Source organism: Anguilla rostrata, chromosome 9, assembly GCF_018555375.3.
Source record: "Anguilla rostrata isolate EN2019 chromosome 9, ASM1855537v3, whole genome shotgun sequence".
Taxonomy (NCBI): Eukaryota; Metazoa; Chordata; class Actinopteri; order Anguilliformes; family Anguillidae; genus Anguilla; species Anguilla rostrata.
Genome location: NC_057941.1, coordinates 45833317 through 45860512, shown reverse-complemented (window position 1 = coordinate 45860512; position 27196 = coordinate 45833317). Strand labels below are relative to the sequence as shown.

Here is a 27196-nt window from a genome sequence, read left to right as displayed (position 1 = left end):
AATGACTCTCTTCGAAACAATGCTGCTGAAAAGTGAACAGCGATGGGGAGGGGAAACTGGGACAGGTTGTCCTTAATGTAACATCATTATATGCAAAAATGTTCAAGGCGTTCAGCACTGCAGCTCTGACAAATTGTTCAGTACTTCGGTACAGTTCAATGAAAGTAGAGTCGTCCCTGAAGAAAAATAATTCAGACAAATTATATCTGACACGTTAATCTAATGGGCTGCCAGTCCCTGCTCACAACAGGTGGAAAAATTTAAGGAAAGTATTATACTGACGAAACAGAATGAATAGTCAGAGAGCATAATCTTACACAAAACAATAAGAAATAAATTCTAGTGGTAGACTCAGTTAAATCTTGTGTAATTCCTTTTCCTGTGTCATTTTGAGACAAATGAGTAGAATAGATAGCTTGTCACAATACTGATAGCGTAATCTATTTATGTAGTTGAGATGATTACATAAATCCCTCCTTAATAACGCTCTCTATTGTGTTATTATTAAATTCAAGAGTGAATTGTTTATTGATGATTTATTTTTTAAATTTTCTGCCCAACCCAGGGCTGTATCCATCCAGTTTCCAGCCCAGTCTGGGACACCCGCCCTGTCTGAAACCATAGCCACTTTCCATGCGTGAACCGCCCGGCCGATTCGGGACTGCTGAGACACCCCTGGTTTTCCGCTGAAACACTTGGTGTGACCAGCTGCTTCTTTTTGTGTTGCAGACCTCACCTAAGCTCACACAGAGCGGGGTAGGAGGAAGACTTTTTCCATGCGCTTTTCATGCATTCTCACTGCCACCATTTTTGGCCAGTGGGGGTCGCTCAAGAGCGATGAAGCACGGATCCCTATCCTACTGATCCCTCCTGTACCCCGTGGAGCTACCGGCCACAGTCTGCGCTCGTACAGTCCAGTTTCGATCCAAAGCTGTGAGGCTCATCCATGAACCACAGCGTGGTGCCAATCAGCAGCCCCATGTTAACTCATAGTCACCAACATTACAAATTCATTACAGCAAAATTGTCTCATCACTTCTGTAGCCATCGTACTTGTTTAACCTTCTCGGCTCGGTTTAACACCCTCGTCACGTGTATGCAGATGGAATTCCAAGAAAGTTTGTTTGCTCTTGTAATGATGATTGTAATTGATTCAGAAATCTTAAAGAGCACAAAAAGCAGCCTGGTGTTACCTTGTCAATTTTTTTTTTTCTTCTTTAAAGGGCCCACATCTCCAGATGCTCCCTCATTAGACAGTTTCCTTCCTTTATCGCCCCCAGGCTTTAGCCTGTCAATGGAGAACACTGGAAAACTTGACCAACCGGGTCAGCTAGGAGGCCAAATAACACCACCAAGTATTTTTAGCTCCTAAACAAGGGTGATTTGACAAATCATTATAATATAGGAACTTTATCCTTTTCCCCCCCCCGCAAGGTCAAACGGCTCTCGGAGGAAAGAAAACAGAGAGTCCAGGGCAGTTTCTCCCTTAGCATTGGGCTGGCTTGCTGCTACCACGGCACTGCTCTCCGACCTGTCAACAGATTCAAAATGACAGCTCAGAACAACAAGGAAAGACAAGCTGGAAACAGCCACAGCTGGGTCGACCCCCTTTAGCATAAATATGGTTTATTCATCATTTTGTAAATGATTTTATCATAATTAAAATTCATAATGGATCAGAATTTTGTACTGAGCAATTGCAAGATCCCTTCTCACGAGAGAGTTGTTTCTTAAAGGTAGTAGTCTAAAATATACATGATGTCCCACTGGAAAAATATGACTAATTATGATACAGGCCTACTCAGATATTTTCTTGTTTTTCTGGTCCTACATTCTCAGAAATGCCTCATTCCGTCTGCTCTACATTACTGTATGTACCAAGTAATTCCTCTCATGGGACTATTTTTCGGGTGGATGCTTGCAGAGGTCAGGTATATTGATCACTAAGAGCTCAGTGCCACAGGATATTTCGCAAAGAGGTTTAAGGAATTGTTTTTCATCAAATATTGATGAGACAATACATTTTTTTCCCCCAAGATCAAATGACAGTAGGAAAAGCAGTACATTCGGATAAGTACCTTCATAACCATTTTCTGCGAAAAGCTATTGGGTTAAATACAAGTTCAATTGAACAATTGACAAATATTTTCCCAGCAATAACAGCAAGGTATCTGAGTCTCTCAGACACCCTTAAAAGTACCAGTCTATATTCCTGAAGTTTTTTTTCTTAATGTCTAAATGAGTGATACTTCTCTCTATTCTGCTGTTTTACCGGATATCCATTTGATCGGCTTTTAAGGAGTCTAAGAATTTTCCGGTTTATCCCACATTAACACAAATAGTATCCCTCTGCAAAAGGTACTGTACATTCTGAAGTGATACGAATACTTATAGACACTATTAAAGTTGCTTGATTGATAGATTTTTAAATAAGTTAAATATGTATAAAATAACCCGCAGCAATACATTGCTTGTCAAGCCATGCTAAAGTATTTATATAATATTCCAAAACTGGGTGGAGAAGATCTAAGATCTAAAGCAATGGTGAGTGTTAAGAGGTCCCCTTTTAGTCAGGCTTATCACCACAGCTTTAATAAAGACAATATACTCATTAGGGGATAAAGCAGCCCTTGCTGGAATCTAATGGGACTCCAACTAATTTATGACATCATTAAAACTTAATAAGCGGGGAAGCGAGGTAATTGCGTTTGAAGCTGCTATCTGCTGCTACATTACCATACTCAGACTGGGCTCTGGAGTCAATGGCTCGGAGGCCACTGTGACCAACGGCCCTTTTTATGCTACCCATCTGCTCACGGAGACATGAATTACCATTTTTAAAGGTCTGGCAAGCTGTTGCAATGCTAACACAAAAAACGAAGTGTAAATTCCAGTGTTGGGAAGGCATACAGGTATTCACTGTCTGAAATTAAGGCATCGATCGAACATGGAACCCCCAAAGCACTGTGCGACAGACCAGCAGTTGACTAGCGGTTGGTTCACGTAGACTGCGCCATTTAAGGTAGTAGGATTACTAATGATCTACCATTAGTGAATGCTTGTTTACAAGCCAGAACACATCAAATAAGACACTGATTTATAGCATATTGAGAGGAATGTTTTCTGCTAACATTTCATACAGTTTTTTTAAATGAATGTCAGCTTCTCTGATTTAGAGACGTATAAAATAAAAATAAAATAAAAAAAACAATTATTAATTCATTCGCTGTAGCCTTGTCACCAGAAAGATGAACAGTGCCGCGCCCTGTGGACTTAATCACCAAGGCAATTTCACAAAGGGTTTATTGGCAAAAGTTTTCCCAATTGAGTTTGCGGCATAAACAGTCAGCCAATAATTTGGTTTCATAAATGCAGTTTAGTGATGGATGTACTCTTGTCAGGACAAGAGGCCTTTTAAATGCCATTGGTTAAGATAGACTCATTTAACATCATATTCATCATTCACGAAAGAAATCTTCTTGTGATTTATTTAGTGAGTTTACTTTTAAAATGTGAGGCCTTCTGTATATTTCATTGAAAAACATTGGCTCCAATCGAGTGTTAGATTTGACTTGAAGCCATTTGCCCATTAAAAGCTAGCTATCAATTTGTAAGCCGAACAGCTTGGACTCTGATTTCATATTTTCCTGGCATCAAGACATTTTTTATTGTGTTTTATAAGCTCTTGTCCAAACCATAACTTTGGATGCTTTGAACACATTTGCTGTATCTTTCAATTCACAATACATGCTGAAGTTATTGTGCTACAAAGATTATTATCAAGCAGAAAATATTGATATCAAATACTGTATCAGTGAACTGGATTAGATTACTTATAAGCAAACATTTGGGCATTTTGATGCTTTGCACTGGCCTGAAAATGGGTCCCACGGTTGAGTTGTAACAGTCATGGTGTAAATTGTCAATATTAGTGTCCAAAGAGGACACTCTCTTATTTTTTCAGTTACTGAAACAAAGCTCAAAGTTGGACACTATTACTTGATTCATTTTTCAACTTCACTTTCAAATTACTACGGTGTCATACATAAGAAATGCTAATTGTTGTTTTGTTTTCTTCGCAGAGTTTTCAAGAAGGCAAGTCCAAATGGAAAGGTAAGTTTTAAAGGTCATAATTTTTTACTTCAGTGGTCCTGCTTTGAGTGATTTACATTCAAAATACTGCACACTTATCCCACTGAGACTCAGCAGAAGAAAATGATTTTTTTTTGACATAATACAAGTATCATGGATAACAAAACTATGTTTCAATGAAAATATTGGCAAAGATATCATTCATTTTTATTGAATTTCCCTTGTAGTGTAGGTTTCAGCATGGTAGAATATATGGCTCTTTGGATGAAGACCAGAGACTCATGTCCCCTACAGGGTACAAAATGGACATGTGGATGTGTAAACATATTCTTATCATACACACATTTTGAGTAGATTACTCAGCATTAACCTTGCAAATAATTAGCAAATTAGCATCTTCTGTATAGCCAGTCTGATGTAGCACCCATCTGGTGTGTAGCTATGATAAATATATGAAAGTAAACAAAAATAGAAAAGCCAATCAAAGAGGAAACCCTATATGTAGAATGGAAAAATAGGGACAGGGATGATATTATCTAAAAATCAGCTGTATTCTCAGCAGCAATATTTATGCTAAATATTCCTGATCAAGTGACTGAACCTCTTGACAATTTACATTTCTCATTAGTCTCCTCCTGCGAAGTACTCGGAGTGCTTTATGTCCCCACTGGCATACCATACATTATGTATAAGCACATTGGTTCACAATGTATTTTTCATAAGATGTAATGGAAAAAAGATATTATTTAAAATACAGATAATTTTTTGTTCGGAGATTCTATTCTATGATGTTGAAATCACACCAAAATTTCTGGTATGTCTAAAAAGGCCAACTAAATCATAGTATTTTCATCACTGATCCTCTCCTGTTAAAATTGATCAGTCCCATGTAAAATACTGAACCACTAGAAATGAAAAGGGCATTTTTGGCATCTCAGTTGAGATAGTTATGAAACAAATGTCCAGCTCATTTAACTGAGAAATACAAAAGGCAAACAGCTCACAGCTCCAAAAAACTCTGAAGGTCTGACCAGCAACAGCTCAACAGACACCTGGGATTAGGATCTCTCCTCTCTGAAGGCAGAGACTTAGCGATCAAAGCAAAACCTGCGCATTGAGAAGCTTGACACAGCATAGCCTTGAACAGCCTCATTTATATGAGCCATAGTTTCCATGACTGCGAGCTGAAATATCGTTCAGTAACAAGGGTAGTATTAAGTGTTACTCCTTCAGGACGGAGCAACCGTGTGGAGAATATGAAATGGTTGCTATGAGTCATCTCTAGTCATTTCATTTTTGCAGTCAGATCAGTTTAGCCAGCCTGCCAAGGCTCCTTTGATGAAAGACATGAAAAGTAGGCGCTATGGAGTGACCGGTGGAATTGTGGGAAGTGTAGTGTGGGATAGCACTGCTGATGCATGGAGATAAGTCGCTTAATTTCACTTTCTTTCTCTTCTATCTTTTTTTAAAAATTGAAGCTAACAGGATACTTCATTTTTGTTTAACTGTAGCTCACTGGTGAACCGAGCCATAATATGCTCTGAAAGCCAAACTCCTACACTGATTACGCAAAATATGTCTTCATAACAATTTGTTCCACAAGCTGTGCATCTCTGATGAGCCTGTGCCACTACAACAACACAATATAACTTCCCAGTCAGATGGGCTATCTCAGTGAGATGGGCAATAAGAAAGCTTTACTCAAACTACTGTGTGCACAGGCCAAATCTGATCCTTACTATGTTATATATTATGTTTACCTAATTTCTGTGGGATTTCCTTAGATTATTTTTTGTACAGCAGCCATGTTGCAGAGGTTTATTATTTCTATTTTCTGATTGGTATTGTTTGGTCTCTAACCTGTGCAGTGACATTTATTTCAACAGCTTACCGTCTATCTCGGGAAGAGAGACTTTGTTGACCATGTGGACCTCGTGGAACCTGTTGGTAAGCTGGCGACTCTACAATCAGACAATGACCATACACGTCTTACTATTAACATTGAGCGTAGGCGATGAAACTTGCCTGGAGTTGTTGACACTCATTTTTGTGTGAAAATAGTATTCATAGATAACATTTTAGCAAAGCAAATCTCTTAACATGTGACACATTAAAGTGATGGTTTACTGTCTGGGTTTTTCGAATATCATTTCAGTTTTAGTGTATGTTTTTTATTGGTCCACACAGTTTTTTATGTGCAATGAAAGATATTTGAAATAGTTTCTGAGGACCTACTAGCTAAACAATGGCTGCCGTTGGGGAATTTGTGGGTTCTTGTTTCAAGTAACTCAACAAAAGCAGCATGTACACAAAGCCTACAGTGGTCACACATATGAAAAGATAAGGTTTATAGCATGTATTCCCAATTGAAAACAAATATTAGTTTTAATACTGTGCTGGTAATTATTTTCTTCTCAGTTTGTGTAAAAAAAAAACGTTAAATTTAAAGAATAGTTGGTAGTATACATATCATGTATAACATCTGGAAGCTTAATGCCACTGTACACACTTATTTGACCACCAAGAGTTCCTTGTACAGGCCATTGTATTACACGTCAACAGAAACCTATAAATATCTCAAATATTCTTCTCTGCACACAAAATGAGCCAACTGAAAACATGCACTAAAACTCAAATAATATTTAAAAAACATTCAGAAAGTGATCTGTCCCTTTAAAGCCATTCTTCTAGAATGTGATTGTTTTTTTTGTATCGCAGTGTGATGTAAAATGTGAATCATTAGTATTATTGCCTGCACATGGTCTTTTAGGGAGTTGTTAAAATTGTATGACAAACAATTTGGCTTTAAAAATTCTGGTCACCCTTGCTTCTAAGAAAATTGTTTTGTATTTGAGAATATTATGTTTGTAAATACAGGATAATATAAAAAGCGAAATCAAAATGTTCTGCCTGAAGCATATAGTTGTAAATCTTTCTTACATTCATTTCCATTATCGTAAGTGCAGCATGCACTGCAGTCTAGCTGCATAGAGGTCTAAGTGCCAAAATGAATCAACGGAATCATATTCTAGAAAAAATAAAGGTCTGGAAATGTAACCCATTCATTCTTTGCCTTCCAGATGGTGTGGTATTGATTGATCCAGAGTATTTGAAGGAAAGAAAAGGTGAGGGGAAAAGTTTTAGATTTGAGCCAACATTTTCTTTGTTCAATCTCATATTTCTGAAATGGACTACAGAGTATTTCTGTCGCCAAATTATGTTATTTGAAATATGTGGCAAGTGGTAATCTAATAATTCAGGCGAATAATCTACTGTTACATTTACAAATCTACTGCTTTCATACGCTGCCCAAAAATCATATAATGGATGTTTTATGCGAGTCATAAAATATTGAAAAGGCACAGTAATTAAGTTCCAGCCAAAGGCTGTTTCACATCACTTCAACACTTCTATGAAACCAAAAATAAAAAGGAAACTTCAAAGAAAAAGAGATGGATTACCAAAAAGTTTAAACACAGCTCCTACTGGCACAATTATAAGATAGTATATTCTGCAAAGTCAATTTTTCAACACCGCCCCCACATTCCCCCGCACACTCACAGAAGTGTATTTTAATAATGTTAAAGTTCAAGTTATTGGGTTGTTCAAAACTGAACTGAATCTACTCTTATGTGTGTCTTTCACCCTCAGTTTTTGTGACACTGACTTGCGCCTTCCGATATGGACGAGAAGACCTGGACGTTTTGGGCCTGACATTTCGGAAGGACCTCTTTGTGGCCAACATCCAGGCCTTCCCACCTGTGCCTGAAGAAAAAAAGCCCTTGACCCGTCTTCAAGAGCGCCTGATTAAAAAGCTTGGGGAGCATGCATACCCTTTCACCTTTGAAGTAAAATTTTGTTTTTCTTAATATTGTTTGCAGGCATGTTTAGCTTCCCTGTTTAACTAACACGGATATTTTTTAATTGATCGATATAATTGAATAATTATAAATAAAGGCTGATTGATTGATTGATCGATTGAGTAATTAAGTAATCATGTTATGACAATGAAATATATAAAAAACATAATGAACATTTATTTAAAAACATAAATAAATGAAAAAATGTAGCATTGAATTTAGTTATACATAAATTAAAAGTTTTCCATTGTGGAAGACAGAAATTGACCAAAGTTAATATATATGTAGAACATTTAATCACTCGAATGTCTAAATTTAAAGGTATTCTGGACAAAGTGTTACGTGAATCTTTTCAGTATTCTACCTTGATCTTTCCTCAGATTCCCCCCAATCTTCCTTGTTCAGTTACCTTACAGCCAGGACCAGAGGACACTGGCAAGGTAATATGAATGATCAGGGGTCAAATCATGGGGGAGGCTGGGGGAGCATAGCCCAACCCCCCCCCCCCCCCCGAAACCCCCCTCCTCCCCCTCAGAGATTTTCACAGTTTCACACACATTCTTAAATGTATGCATGAACCTATCAATCCAAACACAGTTTTTAAAATGTATTTATTTATTTATTTCTAATTTAGCTATACATTCTGTTTTAAATGTACAATCCTCCATAGGTGTGTTATTGGTGCTAGCCATGACGTTTTGGCAGTCCACTCATTGAGATAGTGTGGTATACGTTGCAACTGTAGCGCCGGTATTTTGTCACATTCCTAATTTGTTTTACAAACTGTGATGCGCCTCATTACTAAAAAGGCAAAAGTCATTTGATCACAGCATATGTGCTCTGCTTTTTCCTTTGTTTAGGCCTGCGGTGTTGACTTCGAAGTGAAGGCTTTTTGCGCTGAGAATGTTGAAGAGAAAATTCACAAAAGGTCTGCTGTATGGTGATGCTCTGTCGTTAATCTTGTTAGTGTGTCAATGTTCAAATGGTGGGGACAACAAATCTGTATAGGCCTCTGGTACTTCTTTTAGCTGTTCTGTTGCGTAGCTGAGCAATAATTCAGATTTGATCGCCATAATAAACAATGCACTTCAAACTGAGAAACAATAGGAGCGTTCATCACTGTCTTCCATGTGAGTAGGTGCTGTATTAGTTTGGCTGGCCTTATAAATGGGCTCTCACAGTACTGATTTAATTGTCAATATCACAGTTAAGTATATGTGCCTGTTGAACAGAATATGCCAAACCTCTTGTCGTTGACAGGATAAAGCCGGTACTTTTGTCCAGTAGGTTGTTTTATTGTGTTAATAAGTGGTTCTACTTAACATTGCATAATTTCTCTGCTGTTTGTTTTGCAAAAGGGTTATAATTGAATGTGATTCAATATCGGCAGATAATAAATAATTTATAACAACAATAATAATAATAATAATAATAATAATAATAATAATAATAATAATAATACTTTATCTTACTTCTGTATGGGTCCATATGAAGGGATACCATATAATGTATACAGAATCTGATTCATTCACAATACTAATACATTGAATACATAAAAAATACTGCTCACATGCAGTTCTGGTGCTTTTGTACATCCCAGTTCAGAACCACTGTATAGCGAGGATTCAGAAGTGCAGCATTCTAAAGAGGTGTGCTGTCAAGCAGGGAGTTATAGTAATAAACTGTAAACTGTAATAAACTGCACGTCTGCACTCTGGGGTGATTTGGCTCGACTCGTCTCTGTTTATGCCACTCAGAAATTCAGTGCGGCTGGTAATTAGGAAAGTGCAGTACGCCCCAGAGAAACCCGGACCGCAGCCAATGGCCGAGACCACGCGACAGTTCCTCATGTCGGACAAACCCCTGCATCTGGAGGCCTCATTGGACAAAGAGGTGACAGTCTGAGCCAATGAGATCATCGTAAACCTGCACGTCTCTCTCTGCACTGGCCCCTAAGAAAAATCTCACTTTAGAGACACAGACAGAATGGATGTGGGATTAAAATCACTAAGTGAGGTGATACTAACCTCAATGGGCCCACACACCTATAACCGGGTGACAACACACAGAAAAGTAATAATGATAACCTAATTTGTTTTATACATTGTTCTCAAAATGGTTGCTGGAAAAAGAACAGAAGGTAATAGATACAATTCAAAGGCAGAAATGTTCAAAGAATATTCGAGGTACCTTGACCGGTTGTGCTCTAGGATCAATGGCAACCGTTCAAGGAAAACCTCAGTGCAAACCACACCACCCCCAACCTGCTATGAACACAATGGAATACAAGTGTTTGTATCTATGGTATTGCATTTATATTTATATATATATTTATATATTATATTTTTAGATATGATCTTAATACACTGCACATGCATTTGTTTTGTAATAACTAGAAGGAAACCAGTTTTGCAATAAGCAGTTTTATTACTTTTCTTGATATATTTAATATTAACATTGTTGTGCGTGCTGCGGTAATGTGTTCGAAATGTTATTATCGATTGAGTGCAATTTATTGCCTTCCAGATTTACTACCACGGAGAACCAATCAACGTGAACGTTCACGTCACCAACAACACGAACAAGACCGTGAAAAAGATGAAAATCTCAGGTGATTTATTCGGCTTGGCTGTCAGACAGTTTCATACGCTCCTCATGTAATATTTTGAAACAGAAAAGCTATACTGTGTGTGTCCATACAGTGCGGCAGTACGCGGACATATGCCTTTTTAACACTGCGCAGTACAAGTGCCCTGTTGCGACCGAGGAGTCTGAGTAAGTCTTCAGTGTGTCAACTGACAACGCCAATAGCAGTTCATATTTAGCACATGTAATTGGCTTGTGAATCCTATATACGTTTAAGACAATTTATTAAAATGATAAGGTGTTTTTGTGTGTTGTTATGCTTTATTTTTTTTAACTAAAAATATATAACTGCAAAATATGAGCATGCCAGAATTTGGTTGAGGGTTAGTCACTGTGTTTATTACATTTTACTTAAATTATCTTTTCTTTGCCACATTTGATTTTTAAAAATAAAACATTTATAAAAATATCTTTATTTTGTAGTGATGTAGTTGCTCCAAGTGCCACATTTTGCAAAGTATACACCCTCACTCCTTTCCTGGCCAACAATCGAGAGAAGCGAGGTTTGGCCTTGGATGGAAAACTCAAGCACGAGGACACAAACCTGGCGTCCAGTACACTGTGAGTATTCCAATGTTCCCTTGCTGACCTTCGACCTCAGACGTTGCTATGGAAAATAAAGTGTTGTGTTCTAGAAGCATGTTAAAGAATGTGGTGGTGACCTTTCGCAACCTGACATGTGGGACTTTCACTGTTCTTTTGACAGATTAAGAGAGGGAGCCAACAAGGAGATCCTGGGCATTATCGTCTCTTACAAAGTGAAAGTGAAGCTGGTCGTGTCACGGGGCGGGTATGCATTTTAAAAATGTTCATAAAATTGTAAGCATAAGAGCAGCCATTTTAAACCAGACATTTTAGAGTAGAATACAAAAAGCCATTGATGTCATGCAAAGGACTCTTAGTAGATATTTGTAAAGATATTAAAAATCAAGGGTCACAGCTACTGTACGATGTAACAATATGTTTGTGATAAATAGAACACACAAAAAACATTTGGCCAGAAATATGAGCTTTCTTGCAAAACGCGCAGTACATTTCCAAGACCTTTACTTCGTTTTAAATATAAACAGTAACAAAATGAAATCCTTACTAACTTAATTACCTTTGAACCAACCAAATAAACATGTATTAAAATTCCTTAGTAAAGCAGAGTCTGTCACAAACTTTCCCCAGACTTCCCTCAGGCACTTCATAAGGTCGGAACCCTACTCTGCTCCTGTTATTGGACAGCTGATGTAGGAAGCACCAGTGGTGCATGTTAGCCTCCAGTGGTGGCGTGTTGTATAGCCACTTTATTGGTTCTATGTATTTCTCCTCACACGCTTTCTATGTGTATATTATACATCAAAATATTAGCTAGGATTAAGGCTAAATCACTTCATAGTGTAGTTGACAGCAACCCAGAATATATCTGAGCAGTGGAGCAGGGTCAAAAGCTTGAACTCTGTGTTGATGAATCTGTTCATGAAACCAACTGCCTAAATTCTCTTTGCAATAACGCAAGACAGGACAAATCAGGAAGAATTCTTTTTTTTTTTTCTTCAGCTGTGATGTAGCATACATCCATGTTTTACTTTCCTAAAAGTCACGATTTTCAAAGCAGCATCAGAATGTGATATACTTTACACTATCACTTGAACCATTGTGAATAAGTTACATATATAGTAAATCAAAATGAATGAAAAATGAAATGAGAAATGTGTTGTTATGTTACTGTTCTAAACATTACAATTTATATTTATGACAAGCTAGAAGCTATTTTACATTTTCTGTTGATATTCAGAGGAGCACAAAGTCATTTTAATTTCAAAAAGTCAGTTGGTGGGCAAATATCTTAATATCGGAAGGTGAAGAAGGGCTTTCATGATTCCGGACTCATCCTTGTGAGGTTGACTTTTCTGCACATCCACCACCAACTTGCATCATCAAATCTGTCAACCTGATAGGTCAGAGACTGAAATAACCCAGGAGGTCAGAGACTGAAATAACACGGCACTATGGGTAACCCACTTTGATGCTGGCTGTTTCTGTGGGGGGCTGCTAGAATGGGGCATTGAGTTGAGTATGCCAGTCACATAGCCATGCCCATTTTTAATTTTGCCAATCACATAGCCTTCAAAACAAGCACTGGTAAACACTAGCCATCAACCATCATGTCAGCAATACACACACGTCCACCAGACTAAAGAGAAAATGCAGACTTCTGGGACTGACCAAAACATTTTACAGTAAGAACATTCATGTTGATATCAATAAAGTATCAATGGCTTTTTATATATAACTCTTTTCAAGTCTAGTTTAAAATGGCTGATCTTCCGATTCTAATTTTCTTGTCACAATTTACAGGACATGGATATTGTTTTGCATACATATGCCATATTTCAAACTGATGTATTGTGTTGGTCTTGGACGTATTAGGTATATATTGGCCAATTAAAACCTAAATCTAAAAATCTAGTCTTATTATCACTGGACATCATATATTGTCCTTAACTTGTAAACAAATAAATAAGTAAGTGTACCTTCGTTTAAAGGTCTTAAACATTTTTTTATAGAAAACTCTAATTCCAGCTAATGGCTTTGTTAATGGCTTTGCAAAGTATATAGATATTTATATTTTAAGTAATACATTAAATGTTTCAATGATTTCAGACTCTTGGGGGACCTTGCTTCGAGGTAACCTTTAGATTTTTGTTTTGTGTTACCACATGTTGCATGTCACTAATCTCAGACTACGAATATGACAGATAGCAGTGAAATAGTTTGTAATACCAGTTTTAAAGGTAACCTCAGGTTTCATGAAAACATGAAATCCAAGTAGTGGTTGTGCTTATTACAGAAAATCCAGTCTTCAAATGCATGTTCTGGGGATGTTACAGCACGCAATATGCAAAAATAATCTTAATAGGGACTAAAGGTTGTGCTGGATATATTTGTGCCCAGCATTGTCAGCTTGTGTTTTATGGGCTGTATTTTAGTCCTCCAGCAGCATGGTGGCAGTACAGCCACCTCATGAAGTGCTGATTAGTGTTTCAAGGAAGCCTGAACAGTTTTGATTGGTTAATGGTTCATGAAGGAAGTATTCTTGAGGGAAAGAGATTGGCTGCTAGCTGGTAAAGGAGCTTGCAGGTATTATGTGTGTCTGAACTATCACTAAAATTGCACACAGTTTAACATGGAGATTGTTAACAAGCTAGCTCCCATTTTCAAAATGGGTACCAAATTAGCTAGCTGAATTTGACATAAATGAAACGTTGTGCATTCTGCAGCTTGTTGACATGAACTAAATGACTAGCTAGTGTTAGTTACCTTGGTAATTAGTAGTTTTTGTTTCCAAACTAGTACTACTTGTATATAAAGCAGCCAGTCTCTTAAAGAGGGCATGTGACATTTTGGAAATTTTTTGCGACTGAACAAGTTCACCCCAGTCAAACATATTCTGACCATAGCCAATCAAATAGTTCAATTCCTTAAAATACCAATGAACTCATGCAGCTTCTTGCTGAGCATTCAATAATAATATTCCCATTGTAGTATCTGAGTCATCCATATAACGATTACTATTTTAACTGAGATGATGATGATAATCTCCAGTTAACTGCAGCCACATAAGTTCCATATAAATGGAAAAAAGACAAATGCTCTAGAGAATTCCAACTGTGAAAAAAGGCTACGAAATCTGGTTGCCAAAAACTATAATGCATATTGTTCACAATGCATGCTTCTGAAGTTTAGTTTTTAGAGTTTTTTTTACAGCACGACTGCGTAAACAGAGTTTGATTGCCTATTTAATTTATATTTATTTTGCATGATATGGAGGGGGAATTCTTGGGTTGGAAAAGCATGTTGCTGAGATTACATCTAACTCAGTGTCATAGCCTAGAGGTAGATTCTAATATGCACATTAATACCGTAACAGTCTACTCAACCAAGCGGAATAATTTCTGTCCTTTTTTGTGCTAGTTTAGGATTAAGATGAAATTATTTTGTTTATGCATGTTGGGGCTAGTGCTTATTATATTTGTCTTTCTTGATTGTGCACTATGAAAGAAGCTTGACCAAAAATTGTATTGAATGGATCTGTTCCTCTCTTTCATTTTTAGTGATGTTGCTGTTGAGCTGCCTTTCACATTAATGCATCCAAAACCGATTGAGGAATCCTGTTACAGAGACGGTATATCCTATTTTATTTATAGATTAATTTTTTTGTTACTATAAAACCCATATTTTATTTTAATATGTTTTTCCAAAGAAATATATCCATATGTCTGAAATTAAATGTGTACATTACTTGATATGAAAGATTAAAAGATTAGCACAGCTTTTCCCGATTAAGCATGTCATATTACTGCCTGCTCTTAGAAGTTATATTTAAACGGCATAAAAAATTACAGAAGAAAATTACCAGCATTGTATTCCAGCATTTGTATGTGTGTGTGTGTGCATGTGTGTGTGTGTGTGTGTCTGTTTGTGTGTGTATGTATGCATGAATCATTAAGAACATTAAAGTCTTAAAGTACTTTGCGCATGAATTTCCCTTTCTGCAAAATATGTAAATATGATGGTGAAATGTCATTTTGTGGAATATTGTCTCCTTTCTGTCTCAGCTCCAGAAACCGACGCGCCCCTCGACACGAATCTCATAGAGTTCGATACAAAGTAAGCACGCTGCTTGGAGCCCCGCCCCACGCTGAGTGTGCCGGCGATGCCACGTTCCCGTTTGACGTTCTTTTTCCCGAGCCCCACCCGCCCCCTAGCATGCCCATCACATGCAAATACATGCAAGCGTGAATAATTTATGCGAAGCTTCTGCTCCATCTCGCCTGTTCCTCCTTTTTAAAGTGCGTCTGCCTTGTGATATAATGCATGTGCATGCTACACCCCGGTAAAGCGATATCATAATGTTTTGCTTTCTGTCTTGAATTCTGCTTCCTGTCTTCTGATGTGTTTTGGAGTACTCAGGGCGCTTTGTCATTGAAATAATAACACATAATACAGAATGACTAATAGTGTTAGGAGCAAAGCAGGAACAAAACGGGGGGGGGGGGTTTGTGAGGTGGGTCTTTTAGCCCAAGTACCTTGGGGGCCCTTTTGTCCCAAGTCCTCGATATGCCCCTCTAATTAAAATTTTTGAAATGTATAATTATTGTCACGGTCATTAATTTTAAGGCTTATTCTGTGCTTCATTTTGGTGAAATATAATCTGTACCGTACCTGGGTGTCGTAAAAACATTTTGTCTAGGTCGGTGTGCCCTTTTCTCACTTTGGGCACCTGCCCCTCAATAGGTCTGTGCCCGGCCCCGCGGCAGTGATTGCGAATCGGGCGCAGTGCAGCAGCCGACGTTCGCACACGCTAACTCTTTCTCTTTTCCCTGCCAGCGACGATGACATCATCTTCGAGGACTTCGCGCGTCAGAGGCTGAAGGGGGCGAAGGACGACAAGGACGAGGACGACGAGGGCGCCAACTCGCCCAAGCTGGACGACAGATAAAGGGCGCGGCCTCCGCTCTCCTCCTCCTCCTCATTCGCTGTGACGCCGACGGGGCGTCGACCAACCCCATGTTAGTGAAGACAAGAGTCTGGGACACACCCTTTAACAAACCACAGTGGTGACGTCGTCCTGTCCGTGTTTGCGTTTGTCGTTCACTCAACACACACACACACACACACACACACACACATGCGCACACACACACACACACACACAAAACATTTTTAAAAATGAAAAAGAAAGAAATGTTCATTCTAGTTTCAGTGGTAGAGAAGCCATCTTTTAGAGTGGAGGTGGGTGACTGGGTGAAGATGAAGAAGATGAAGGGCGATGGACTGAGACTTAAAAACAAATACGTGGCAGATTAAATTTCCAGTCGTAGCATGCCTTTGGTGATGTTTGCTGTACATGTTTCAGATCAAAGGAACTGGACTAGTTAACAAAATACTGCCAAATTCAAATTTCATGATCGTTTTTGTATACTCTATGAATGTTATCTATATGAGGGAATGCTGAGGGCATATGCGTATTTTAGATAAAGGCTTCAGTTGCCATTTTACTCAGATATGTTTATATTTTGCCTTCCCAAAGTTAAAAATAAAGTAATGGGATTTTTAAAAATAATTTTTGAAAAAATACACCCAGCTTTTATATCCACGTGGCCATGTTAACCACTTTTATATCATACTTTCAGCCAATATCGTTTTCAGATTTTTGCACAAATTTCCTGTGACATTTACGTCTGAATGAACAAATTTCCTGGATTTTTTTCTTACAAATCAGAGTGTCCTACAGGTTTTGCCTTCAATAAACCTAGATGGCAGCCATACATACACACACACACACACACACACACACACACGCTATTTCACACTCACACGCAAGTCTTTGAATTTTGCACTCTTACCTTGTCATTCCGTTTCACAAAATAGGAATAAAATGTGGTTTCAATTAAGGTAAAGCATTGCTTGCCTATGTAGGTGTGTACACGTAGAGCTAAGTATCCAGTAGTGGTGGGGAAATGGAACCTTGAGTCTGTGCAGTGCAGATGAGTTTGCATTTCTATGAAAGAGTGGCCTTGTTTTTTTCCGCATGATCCTACCAGTCAATATTAATAGAAATAGGTATACCTTTTGAAGACAAAATTATTTTTATGATGTGTACAACCAATTTACTTCTTTCTAAACAATTATTATGGCGTGAGTATAACTACAGTACCTGACAGGACAAAGCAGCTGTTTTTTTTTTTGTTAAACTATTGTTATAATTATTATTATTACTAGGTATTTATTTACAGGTCAGTGTTAAGATGTATTCACTGTATGATCCATCTACATAAGGGATGTGTCCAGCTGTTTGTTCGATTTATACCTCATTGTTTTAATTGTTAATTTATTGATCTCCTTGGTGGAGAGGATAGAAAAGAGCGACAGAGAGCGAGAGATACTGATAAACTGTATTAATAAAAAGAACACTGAAAACAAGACTTCACAATAATATTTATCATTTCATTATTGTTGCTATTACTCTCCTTTATCTGACAAATATGAAGAATATGATTTAAACATTAAATAAGATTTTGATTTAAAGTATGTTGATACTAAAGCATTCTGAGCCATTTATAATTCTGTGTTTTATGTTTGCGACTCAGGCTTATTGGTTGCAGTTGAGAGACCATTGGCAGAATGCGGAACAGTACATTTTGTGTGCTGTTTAGTAAAAAAAAAAATCTGTTTCAGCATATAATTTGCCTGTTGATCAAACCTTTAACAAGACTAATTTACCTTTATCATGTAACTTGGTGATAAAATCACAGGATTCGCCATGTAATTGGGTGTTCTCATAGCTGGGTTGTATCTCATAGTGTTATATGTTTCAATGGCACCTTTTATATTTAGTTGTTTGTCTGTTACTCAGTCATATATGAAAGATTAAACACTGGAGGACATTATCAATAGTCTCAAAATAATGCAGTCCTGATCATTGGTTTTGAGTATTTCTAAAGAATTTGTGCATATTTTAGAAAATATAAAGAACTAAATTTAGTAGAAATGCTGCAAGAAAAAAAACTGTAATTATGATTCATGACTCATGTTATTAATAGTGTATAAAGCGCTTGTTACAAAACACTTCTTTCCAAAATTTTTCAGTGGATTTGTCAGTCAGTAGTCCCTTGAAATGCATTCTTCCATTTGCTCACAGTGGGCCTCATTCACAGAACTCTTCTGAAATTCTTCTTACTTTTTTTCTTGAGAAAAGTTCCTGTGAAAAACCAACACGGGATTCAAAAAAAAAAACAGACCGTCAGATGAAGAATGCTGTTTGGTCGCAAATTGGATGTGCTTGCCTGTTCATGTTTATCAAGGAAACACCCTAACAGTCCCAAAAAACCATTCCAACTTCAGGGTCGTGTGCAACCATTCATTGCTCTCCACAAGCATACGTATCTGTGCAATGCCTAAAAATGTGTTGTTTCCCCAAGGCACGATTAGCCATGTTATCCAAAAGCAAACGTTGCTAAGTGTTGAGTTTGGCTGGGCGCTTGTGAGTCTTTATGCATCACCATTCGTCATTGTCAATCACTTTTATCAATAAACGGAATTAATGACATTACCAACATGGTTATTATTGTAAACTAACAATCTAAAACTAGCGTAAACTAAAATAAAAATAGAAATGTTTTGAATGAAAACTAAAGTAAAACCTGCAAACCTGCTCTTAAAGCTAAGTAAAACTAAAAATCTAAATCAATTTTTGATCTCAAAACTAAATGAATTTTGCAAAAATAATACATCATTGTAAATGGAAAAATGTTTATGCATGTTCCCAAGCACACAAAGATTTTGATCATACCAAAAAACAAAACAACAATTTTTAAAAAGGAAAATAATTATGATTGCCAAAATGTTTGGTGAAATGTTTGTGGAAACGTTCATAACATTCATTACAGCCCAATGACAATGATCAGAAAAATGGCTGAAAAGTTGATTTCTGTGGTTACAGTAGATGTTAAATATCAATTATATATTTTTTTGCCATTATTTTGATAAATGTATCATTCTGACTGATCGTGATATCGCGCCGATCAGCTAATCAGATGGTGCTGGGCGCATACTTGATGACTTCATCGTCAAGTCCGGTGAAGGTCAAGAAAGAAAAACATGAAATGAGCAAAGATGCCCCGCTCATTAAAGAGAAGCACAAGCGATGTATTAATAGAGGCCGGACCACGCCCGGGTGTCAAACGCCATCGGGCCTGCCGCTCTAATATGTCACGCCCATTCCCCCGTCTATCGGTGACGGGTCACGTCATGTGACACCAAGGGCAGCTACACAATTAGCATTTCGCTGTCCAGCAGATCAGTGTGTGACAGCTTTCCAGTTCTAACAGACACTCCCTGTCACATTAGCTCACGCCTTCAAGGCTTGTTTTGTCAACCGGGCGACCCGCAGAGACGACATGTTCGGCAACGCTCGTCAGCGCGACAGATTGAGATGATGTCACCAAACACTTTCAGGTGGAGTTGATGGCAACCGTCGGTTTTCCTGGCTCGGTTGCAGTCAAGCTTACGCGCGGGCGACCTCGAGAGACATCGAGTGCTAGCTTTCAAAATGCGCGTTGTTGTGCTCAACAGACCAGTTAATGGGAAGGTGCGAGTGTGATGGTCAGGGCAAAAAAAAAAGTGTCACTGTCAGTTGTGAGTGATGTTCGAAAAAACATTCTGGCGAAAACATTTTATAAATATGCTAAATACAGTATAATTTGCTGCATGCATGTAAAATATAGTGGTTTTTTTGTTTTGTTTTGTTTGTTTTGTTTTGTTTTTGTTGGTGCTCAGAATGCGTATTTGTTAATGCAGTTCTGAATCATGAAGGCAAGCTTCCATGCAAAGTTATTCTGACAGAACACTCATTTGCAGTGTTCTGGAATTTCCACCTGATCTAAATGGCATTATGTGCAATCAAAACGTGGTGTTAAATACTTATGGTAAGCCATTAAGAGGCCTAACACAATACATAAATACATCAACTTTTATGAGCTGGTGAAGACAGAAGATTATAATGCATTAATAATTTGTTATTTTTTTAAATATTCTTTTGAATTTATGTGCTTTCAATCATCAAAACTAATACATTATTTTTCTCTTGCAAGTATATATGCAACATTTATTTATTTCTAGCTTAAGAATTGTTTCAGTAGGAAAGAATGCACATCAACTGCCACCAAGCAGCCTTCCCATTTTAATGAATAAATCTCACATGCTTATTTACGTTCTCACAAGGTCTTTCCATGTTGGAGAACTTAGAGAAAGGTCAAAATGTATAATTGTTTTATTCTGTACGAAATTCATATGAAAATATATTTTCACCTGTCACATAAATAGTTTAATCGTGCTGCTTAAAATTTGCCCACTCAAACATACCCAGCTGGCATTATTTGCATACTGAATGCTTGTTGCCATGACTTCATTTCAAAAATCCTCATCCCCAACTGTCATTTTTTTATTTATTCAAGGCAAAACATATAAACCACAAGCTCACACATGCTTACAATTTGTCGCACCCACAGCCTTCCCATATAAATGTTAATATTAAAATGTTTCATGACGTTGCTAGTAGTTTATTTGCACATGTTACACCCGAAAAGGACAAAGGTTAGTTTAATTTAAATGAGATGTTGTTTCTACCCTTTCTAATCCTGGACATGTATTTTTGTAAATCAACCTCTGTATGATGTTCAAAATCTTACTCTATTTGGTCCCTTTATTCCTGGGTTGTACCTGTTGATGTTTAACTATTCTGTCAAGTCTTAATAAAAATGTTATAGTTTATATAATGGGTTGTACATCTTATTTGATTTATTTTTATTAATTCATTATTTCATGCAGGGTTATTATTTTTGTAATTCAAGTGGCTGTGAAATGTCACATTAAAATAATTTAAATTAACTTAAATTACAAAATTTAAATAAGGCTCCATGGTCATGTACTTAGCAGGATACATTCATGTTTACATGGAGTAGCCAAGGTACAGTAAAACTTGTTTATAGCATGTGACTTGCTGTTTTTGATTTTTTTAATTGCTACCCTGGACTTACCCTTTGGTGACCAATTATACCTGGCCACACTTGCTGTGGCATTGTGCCCTAATTAACTGTGTCAAAACCAGAAGTCTCTGTTCTTTTTGTCTTGTGGGCCAAAAGTCAGCCATCTTGGCTAATTTGTTTCCATGCTACAGAACGTGATCTATCATTAGATGCGACCAGTGCCGCTTAATGACCTTGTTACCGTCTGTTTAATATTAATTAAGTCTGAAAACAAAAGAATTGCATTGTTCTTTAACCCTCACAGACTGATTAAAGAACAAGCAACACTGAGATAATTGAAAAACAAGGATTGATACTCCATTTTATCCAGGTGTCTGCTTGGGCTATGTGCTTTAAATAATAATGAATCTATATTGTTTACCTTGTGACTTCGTCAATGACTAGTTTTTTTCTGTTGCAATGAATTTGACTCTCATCGACTTTATTGGGCACAAAAAAGACTAAAATATTAATACATGTGTCAGAAAATATCATAGTCCTCCCTTGTTGTGGACAATCCACTCTGTAACATTAAATATTAGTCATCGAGAGTCTCAAAACAAAGGTATCACCACACAAGACAGCCATTTTGTACTTCCGTATAAAATACACCAATCTCCATGGAGAAACCCAACACCGGTGTGGATAGCTTCACAATAATTGCCTGTCTGCGGTAAGTGGCCCTCTTTGTGTCCGCCAGACAGCCATTAGGGTAATGGCAGTGCGGTTGTTTTTTGACCACACTGACATTGGTAGCAGACATTGGTCTCACCCGCCCCCCCCCCCCCCCCCCCCACCCCCTTCAGCGCTGAGGTTCATTAAAGCCTCCAGTACAGGTTAATCCACCGCCATTCCACTTTGTTACTGTTATTGTGATGTATTACAACAGGGGGGGGGAGGATGAATGCACAGATCCAATGAAGACAGGAAGCCATTTTAGATTTTCTTGCTTTGCCAGAGTTTTATACAGTACATACAGCCTGAAGCCTATAAGTCACTCACTTCAATATAATACGTCAAATTTAGCATGTGCTGTGCATCTGCAGATACTGTACCCTAGTGGCAGAAGCTCTACAGCATGATTACCAGATTTACCATTGCTGTTGTGCCCATGGGGAAATTGTCTAGAGTGAATTCATTCAGTAAAAATACATCCGTTAGAATTACTCATTTTTAAATAATACATTTAGGTTAAGGCTCCCTAGATTAGATTTCTTCTCAGTAAATTAATGCATTTACTACACTTCTTCTGTGCACTGTATGAGCCCGGCTAAAGAAAATACTGAGAAAAGCATGCAGTCTAAATTGAGGCAAAGTGACAGAAATGAGTTCTAGCTCATGATCGGCTGATTAGGCCTTGCAGCAAAGATCACGTCAAGATGTCTGCACACAGTTATCACAGCCAAGAGAACCGTCAATCAATTTCTCAAAAACAGACGGACCCTATAGCCTAGCCCAGTGGTCTCCAACCTTGGTCCTGGAGAGCTACAGGGTCTGCTGGTTTTTGTTTTCACCTTAAAATCAGCACCCAACTGAGACCCAAGACACCAGGTGAGTTGAGCTAACTGTGCAATCAACTGCTCTAATTGATTCATGACGTGCAGGGTCACTATGAAAACCAGCAGACCCTGTAGCTCTCCAGGACCAGGGTTGGAGACCGCTGGCCTAGACATTGAACCCTTGGCTTAGGCTGCATCGGACACTTATGACCAACCAGGATTCCACAGAGGAAGGACACATTTAAGATGGACCATAAAGGCTGGGGCCAGCGTTCCTCAGGTTAATTGGCCAACGTTTCCCTGGTAACCACTGCATGAGCTCCTCCCCACGGTACACCTGGTTCCTACACGCTACAGTTTGTGTCAGTGTGTGGCACGCCCCTCCTCAAATCAACGCTAGCTTTCTTGACATACTTTTTGCTGCAAGGGGTTGTGATATATCATTTGAAAACCCTGAAAACGGGCACACACACACACACGCGCATGTTTGTATTGCTATACTTGTGAGGACTTCCCATTGACTTACATTCATTCCGTAACCTCTAACCCTAACCCTAACCCCAACCACTACATGCCTAACCTTAACCCTAACTTTAACCTAATTGTAACCCTAACCCTAACCCTAAGCCCTAACCTTGTGCAGTTTTCCTCATCTTTCTATCCTTGTGGGGACATTTGGTTCTCACAAAGATAGTAAAACATGCCCACAAACACACACAGACACAGACACACACACACACCGGCCTGTGGCAGGTCAGCGGGGACCATCTCAGCTCTTGACAGAGCGTGGGACGGCACAGACGCGGCAGAACAGGCGCGGCTGCCGCTCGTTCCGGGAGTCCAATCTGTGACCCAGTTCTGCCGTTGGGTGCCGTGCGAGCGGAGAGAACAACAGCCAAGGTCTGAAGCCACACGCTCCCTCCCCACCTGCCCCCCCCTCCCCCCCCCCCCCCCCCCACCGTCTCTCACTCCTTCAGAAAGCCCAGAGGGAGACCACCACACTGTGCCACATCGCACAAAACTGCCTCTCCTCACCCAGAGATGGAACCCCAGGGGGTGAGAAGTCTTGCCCTGTGTTTCTTCCACCCATGAACTCAGCCTGCTGGTTTCATTAAAGGGGAATTTCACTTTTTAACACCTCTGGGGTCATTTTCACACCTACCCGGGCTTTTGCGTGCACCCCAGACCGTTTTTAGGTTGCCTGCTTCAATATTTAGATATCTGTAGATATTTGATATCCGAGTGAGCAAAACACCCCCATCCAATAGAAGCCCATTCAACATCAAACTCCATGTTAGACTCATTGTAAACACACGTCCCTGCTTCTCATGACTGATACTGTCCTTCTAATTGTCAGTGCAATCAATTATTTAATTATTATTAAAATTATCAATTTAATCAATTATGAAGATTATGATTATGATGATGATTATTATTATTACCATTATTAAAATAATAAAATAACAAATGACGAGTAAGTGGGAGACGCAAACAAACTTAATAAAAATAGAGATAAAAAATATACTGACAATGCAAAAAGACCCAAAAGTCACAACCATTGTCAATACCAATACCAACAAACACCATCACAACCACTGAGAAGAAAAAGTAGAATTGTATTATTTAACCTTTTTTTTAAAAAGAGCTCGACCAGCCTAAATAAACATAATTAAAATTGCTGGAATATCAATCACTGCAACTTCAGCAGCAATAAATGTCAGCTCAATGATTAGCCACATAGCAACAGGAGAATGCACATTCTGTTTTTCCTCCACTGAATGGCATTTAACATCAGTTAGAATAATAGTGAAATCATGGCCTGACATTGAACCCATTCATTGGTGGTTAGCTTCCACCATATTATTTCATTATTTTGTGGGGGTATTTTTTGTCACATTTGAAGAGGCCATAAGGAATCAGCCAGTGTTAGTGAAGGTTATTTAAATTTTAATAAGTAACTAGAAGGATCATGAGTGCTGTTCCTGAGTAAGAGTAAGTCATATACTGTATATTGTGTGTGTGTGTGTGTGTGTGTGTGTATTACTTTAATGGATGTATTGATGGATAGAAGGAAATTTCTTACATCATTCTTTACTGGCATACATAATACAGACAGAACATCACTGGAATTATTCATTATTTAAACACATAACAAAATAAAACATAGAAAATACCACTGCAGATGCAATAATTATTTTCCAGCTTTAAACATACAGACTGTTGCCTTTAAATGCAGTGCACATTCACAAAATCCCAACAAAGCTGGAGTCACAGGAAATAATTCAGAGTAGGCTGCTTTATTTGCCACAAATGTCACCCGATACTTCAGTATGCTCTTTCTCGTACATGTACGTGGATACCATTCAGTCCCCTTGCGTGATTTACGTACAGCGTCTGATTCAGTCACTGTGAAAGGCAATTGAGTTCAAACGTACAAGTCAGGATCAGCAGGATTATTCGACTTAAAGAACAGCAGGTTGTGAACTAAAGCTTTACACAGCAATGAATCCAAGACAATAATAAAATTTTATTTTCTGGAGAGGACGATAACGTTTTTGATAGATTTGATGGCATAACTGTTTTTAATTAAACATCCACGAGTCTGCATTATTTCAAAAGATTTTTCAATTACCTAAAACTATGGGGATAATAATAATAATAATAATAATAATAGACTGGAATGCTTTTAGCTATGGCAACGCCTTATAAGCAATATATTTTTGTATTATCTATTGGAGACACTTTAATTTTTTCAGATTCAATTACACTGTTTAAAGGGTGCCACATACACAGAAAGATTCCACTGTCAAATCGTGATGAAGTATCCTAGCCTTGGACACTGATGAATGGATTGAAAGTGGTGGGTTCTTTTGAAACCAGTTATTTTCAAAGTAGCATCTTAGAAAAATGTTGTGCAAGTCATATGAAAAAAATGACTTGCTTGTGAAGGTCAGCTTCTACTTAATCGCAATCATGTTCCAGGTGCTGCTTCACAGAAATTTAAGACTTGATTCCCAGAAAACTGAAAGCGACTGCCTCGCTCCACATGAAAAAATAAAATGAGAAATAAACAAACTACAAGCTTGCCTGTCTAGTTTTTAGGAGGGGAGAATCTGACAAAAGAGAGATTACTCACGTAACAGTACTCAAAGATTTCTTACAAATATCCAGCAGTAACACTTCAAAATAAAATATAACTGTGAGTCCTCTTGGCCACATTTAAAGATTCTAACAAAATGCATCCTTATCTCTTTGGTCCTGAGGCCACATACGACGGGGTTGGAGCCCCCAGGGACGAGGAGGCACATGCAGCTTATCAGCACTCTGATGTCAGACGGAATACTGTGCTGTACCCTGTACCCTACGAACGCAATCATCGCAGACGTGCAAGCGATGCATATGACAATGATGTGCGTGTCGCACGTCTGGATGGCTTTTTTTTGGCGGGATTCGCCCGCCGCTGACTGGAATATGACCGCGAAAATGTAGATATACGAGCAGGCGATGGCGGTGCGGTCAACGGTCGAGACGCAGAAGGCTACCAGGTCCGCTAAGTAGTTTTGGCTTCTGTCCTCGCAGGCCAAGTTCTCCACCATCTGATGCTCGCAGAAGCAGTGGTGCAGCACGTTCGAGGGGCAAAATTTCAGCGTCCCCGCCCCGATGAACGCAGCGGCGGCCACAGAATTGGTCAAGCTCACAATATCGTTGTAACGCAGGGGCACACCAATGGCGAAGTATCGATCGACGGCCAATGGCAAGCAAAATGGCGGACTGGAAAGAGGCCGCGTAGTGAACTAAGTACATCTGCAGCAGGCAGCCCGCTCTGGAAATCGCATCGATGTCAGACAGGAAGGCAAAGAGCATTCTGGGAACGAGCCCCAACGGGACCATCATGTCAATACAGTCGATGGCACTGATCAGTATATACATGGGAGAGTGTAAACTCTTCTGACTTACAATCACATAAACGAGCGTCCAGTTGGTGACCAGCGTGAACAGAAGTGCTAAACTGAAAGGGGATGAAAAGGAACTGCCATCTCTCTCCAAGGGACAAGGACCCCGTCAGGTAGAATTCGGCGTGAGAGAAGTTCCTGCTTGGTCCGGATTCCATTCTGACTCCAGGTGTGAGAGAAAAGCCTGAGAAAACAATGGTCCACAGCGTTAAGTCATTATCTCAACTCTTTTTTAAAGTTTAGAATTAGGCCATTGACTTCAAAATATCATTGTGATTATAGGATACAAATAGAACAAAATGATAACAAAAGGTAGAAAGTCAATAGTTTCCTTTGTACAGCCAAAATATGAAGTTCTACTTGTCAAATATTGCCAATTTGTTATTAAATGTGCACGCACCTTATTTTGTGCTGTGCGCATGGAGCAAATATTAGATCATCAATGTTTTGTTCTTTTTGAATTGACTAACAACAAAATGTGATGAACAGGGTTCAGGAAAGCAAGACGTTCTTGGTCAACAGCTTAATCTAACTGGTAAAGCAACGATAAGAGAACTGAAGCCTCAGCC

The 27196-nt window shown here is 38.5% G+C and overlaps 1 protein-coding gene and 1 pseudogene across 2 annotated transcripts in view; one reads left to right on the top strand and one right to left on the bottom strand.

The window, feature by feature from the left end:
• Nucleotides 1-20926, top strand: part of LOC135263947 (beta-arrestin-1) — a 37270-nt gene extending 16344 nt beyond the window's left edge. Inside the window, exons 2-16 of one of the 2 annotated variants that reach the window (XM_064352460.1) lie at nt 4083-4113; nt 5979-6039; nt 7173-7217; nt 7744-7940; nt 8333-8392; nt 8813-8880; nt 9710-9845; nt 10479-10563; nt 10655-10727; nt 11022-11159; nt 11305-11388; nt 13251-13274; nt 14702-14772; nt 15206-15257; nt 15978-20926. In XM_064352460.1, the coding sequence (XP_064208530.1) occupies nt 4083-4113; nt 5979-6039; nt 7173-7217; nt 7744-7940; nt 8333-8392; nt 8813-8880; nt 9710-9845; nt 10479-10563; nt 10655-10727; nt 11022-11159; nt 11305-11388; nt 13251-13274; nt 14702-14772; nt 15206-15257; nt 15978-16089 (1237 nt within the window). In that variant the 3' untranslated portion in view covers nt 16090-20926. The remainder of the gene's footprint in view (nt 1-4082; nt 4114-5978; nt 6040-7172; nt 7218-7743; nt 7941-8332; nt 8393-8812; nt 8881-9709; nt 9846-10478; nt 10564-10654; nt 10728-11021; nt 11160-11304; nt 11389-13250; nt 13275-14701; nt 14773-15205; nt 15258-15977) is intronic. The other variant, XM_064352461.1, reaches the window with a different exon arrangement.
• A 4894-nt stretch (nt 20927-25820) lies between these two features.
• LOC135264306 (olfactory receptor 52P1-like) lies at nt 25821-26785 on the bottom strand (annotated as a pseudogene).
• Between the last annotated feature and the right edge of the window lie 411 nt (nt 26786-27196).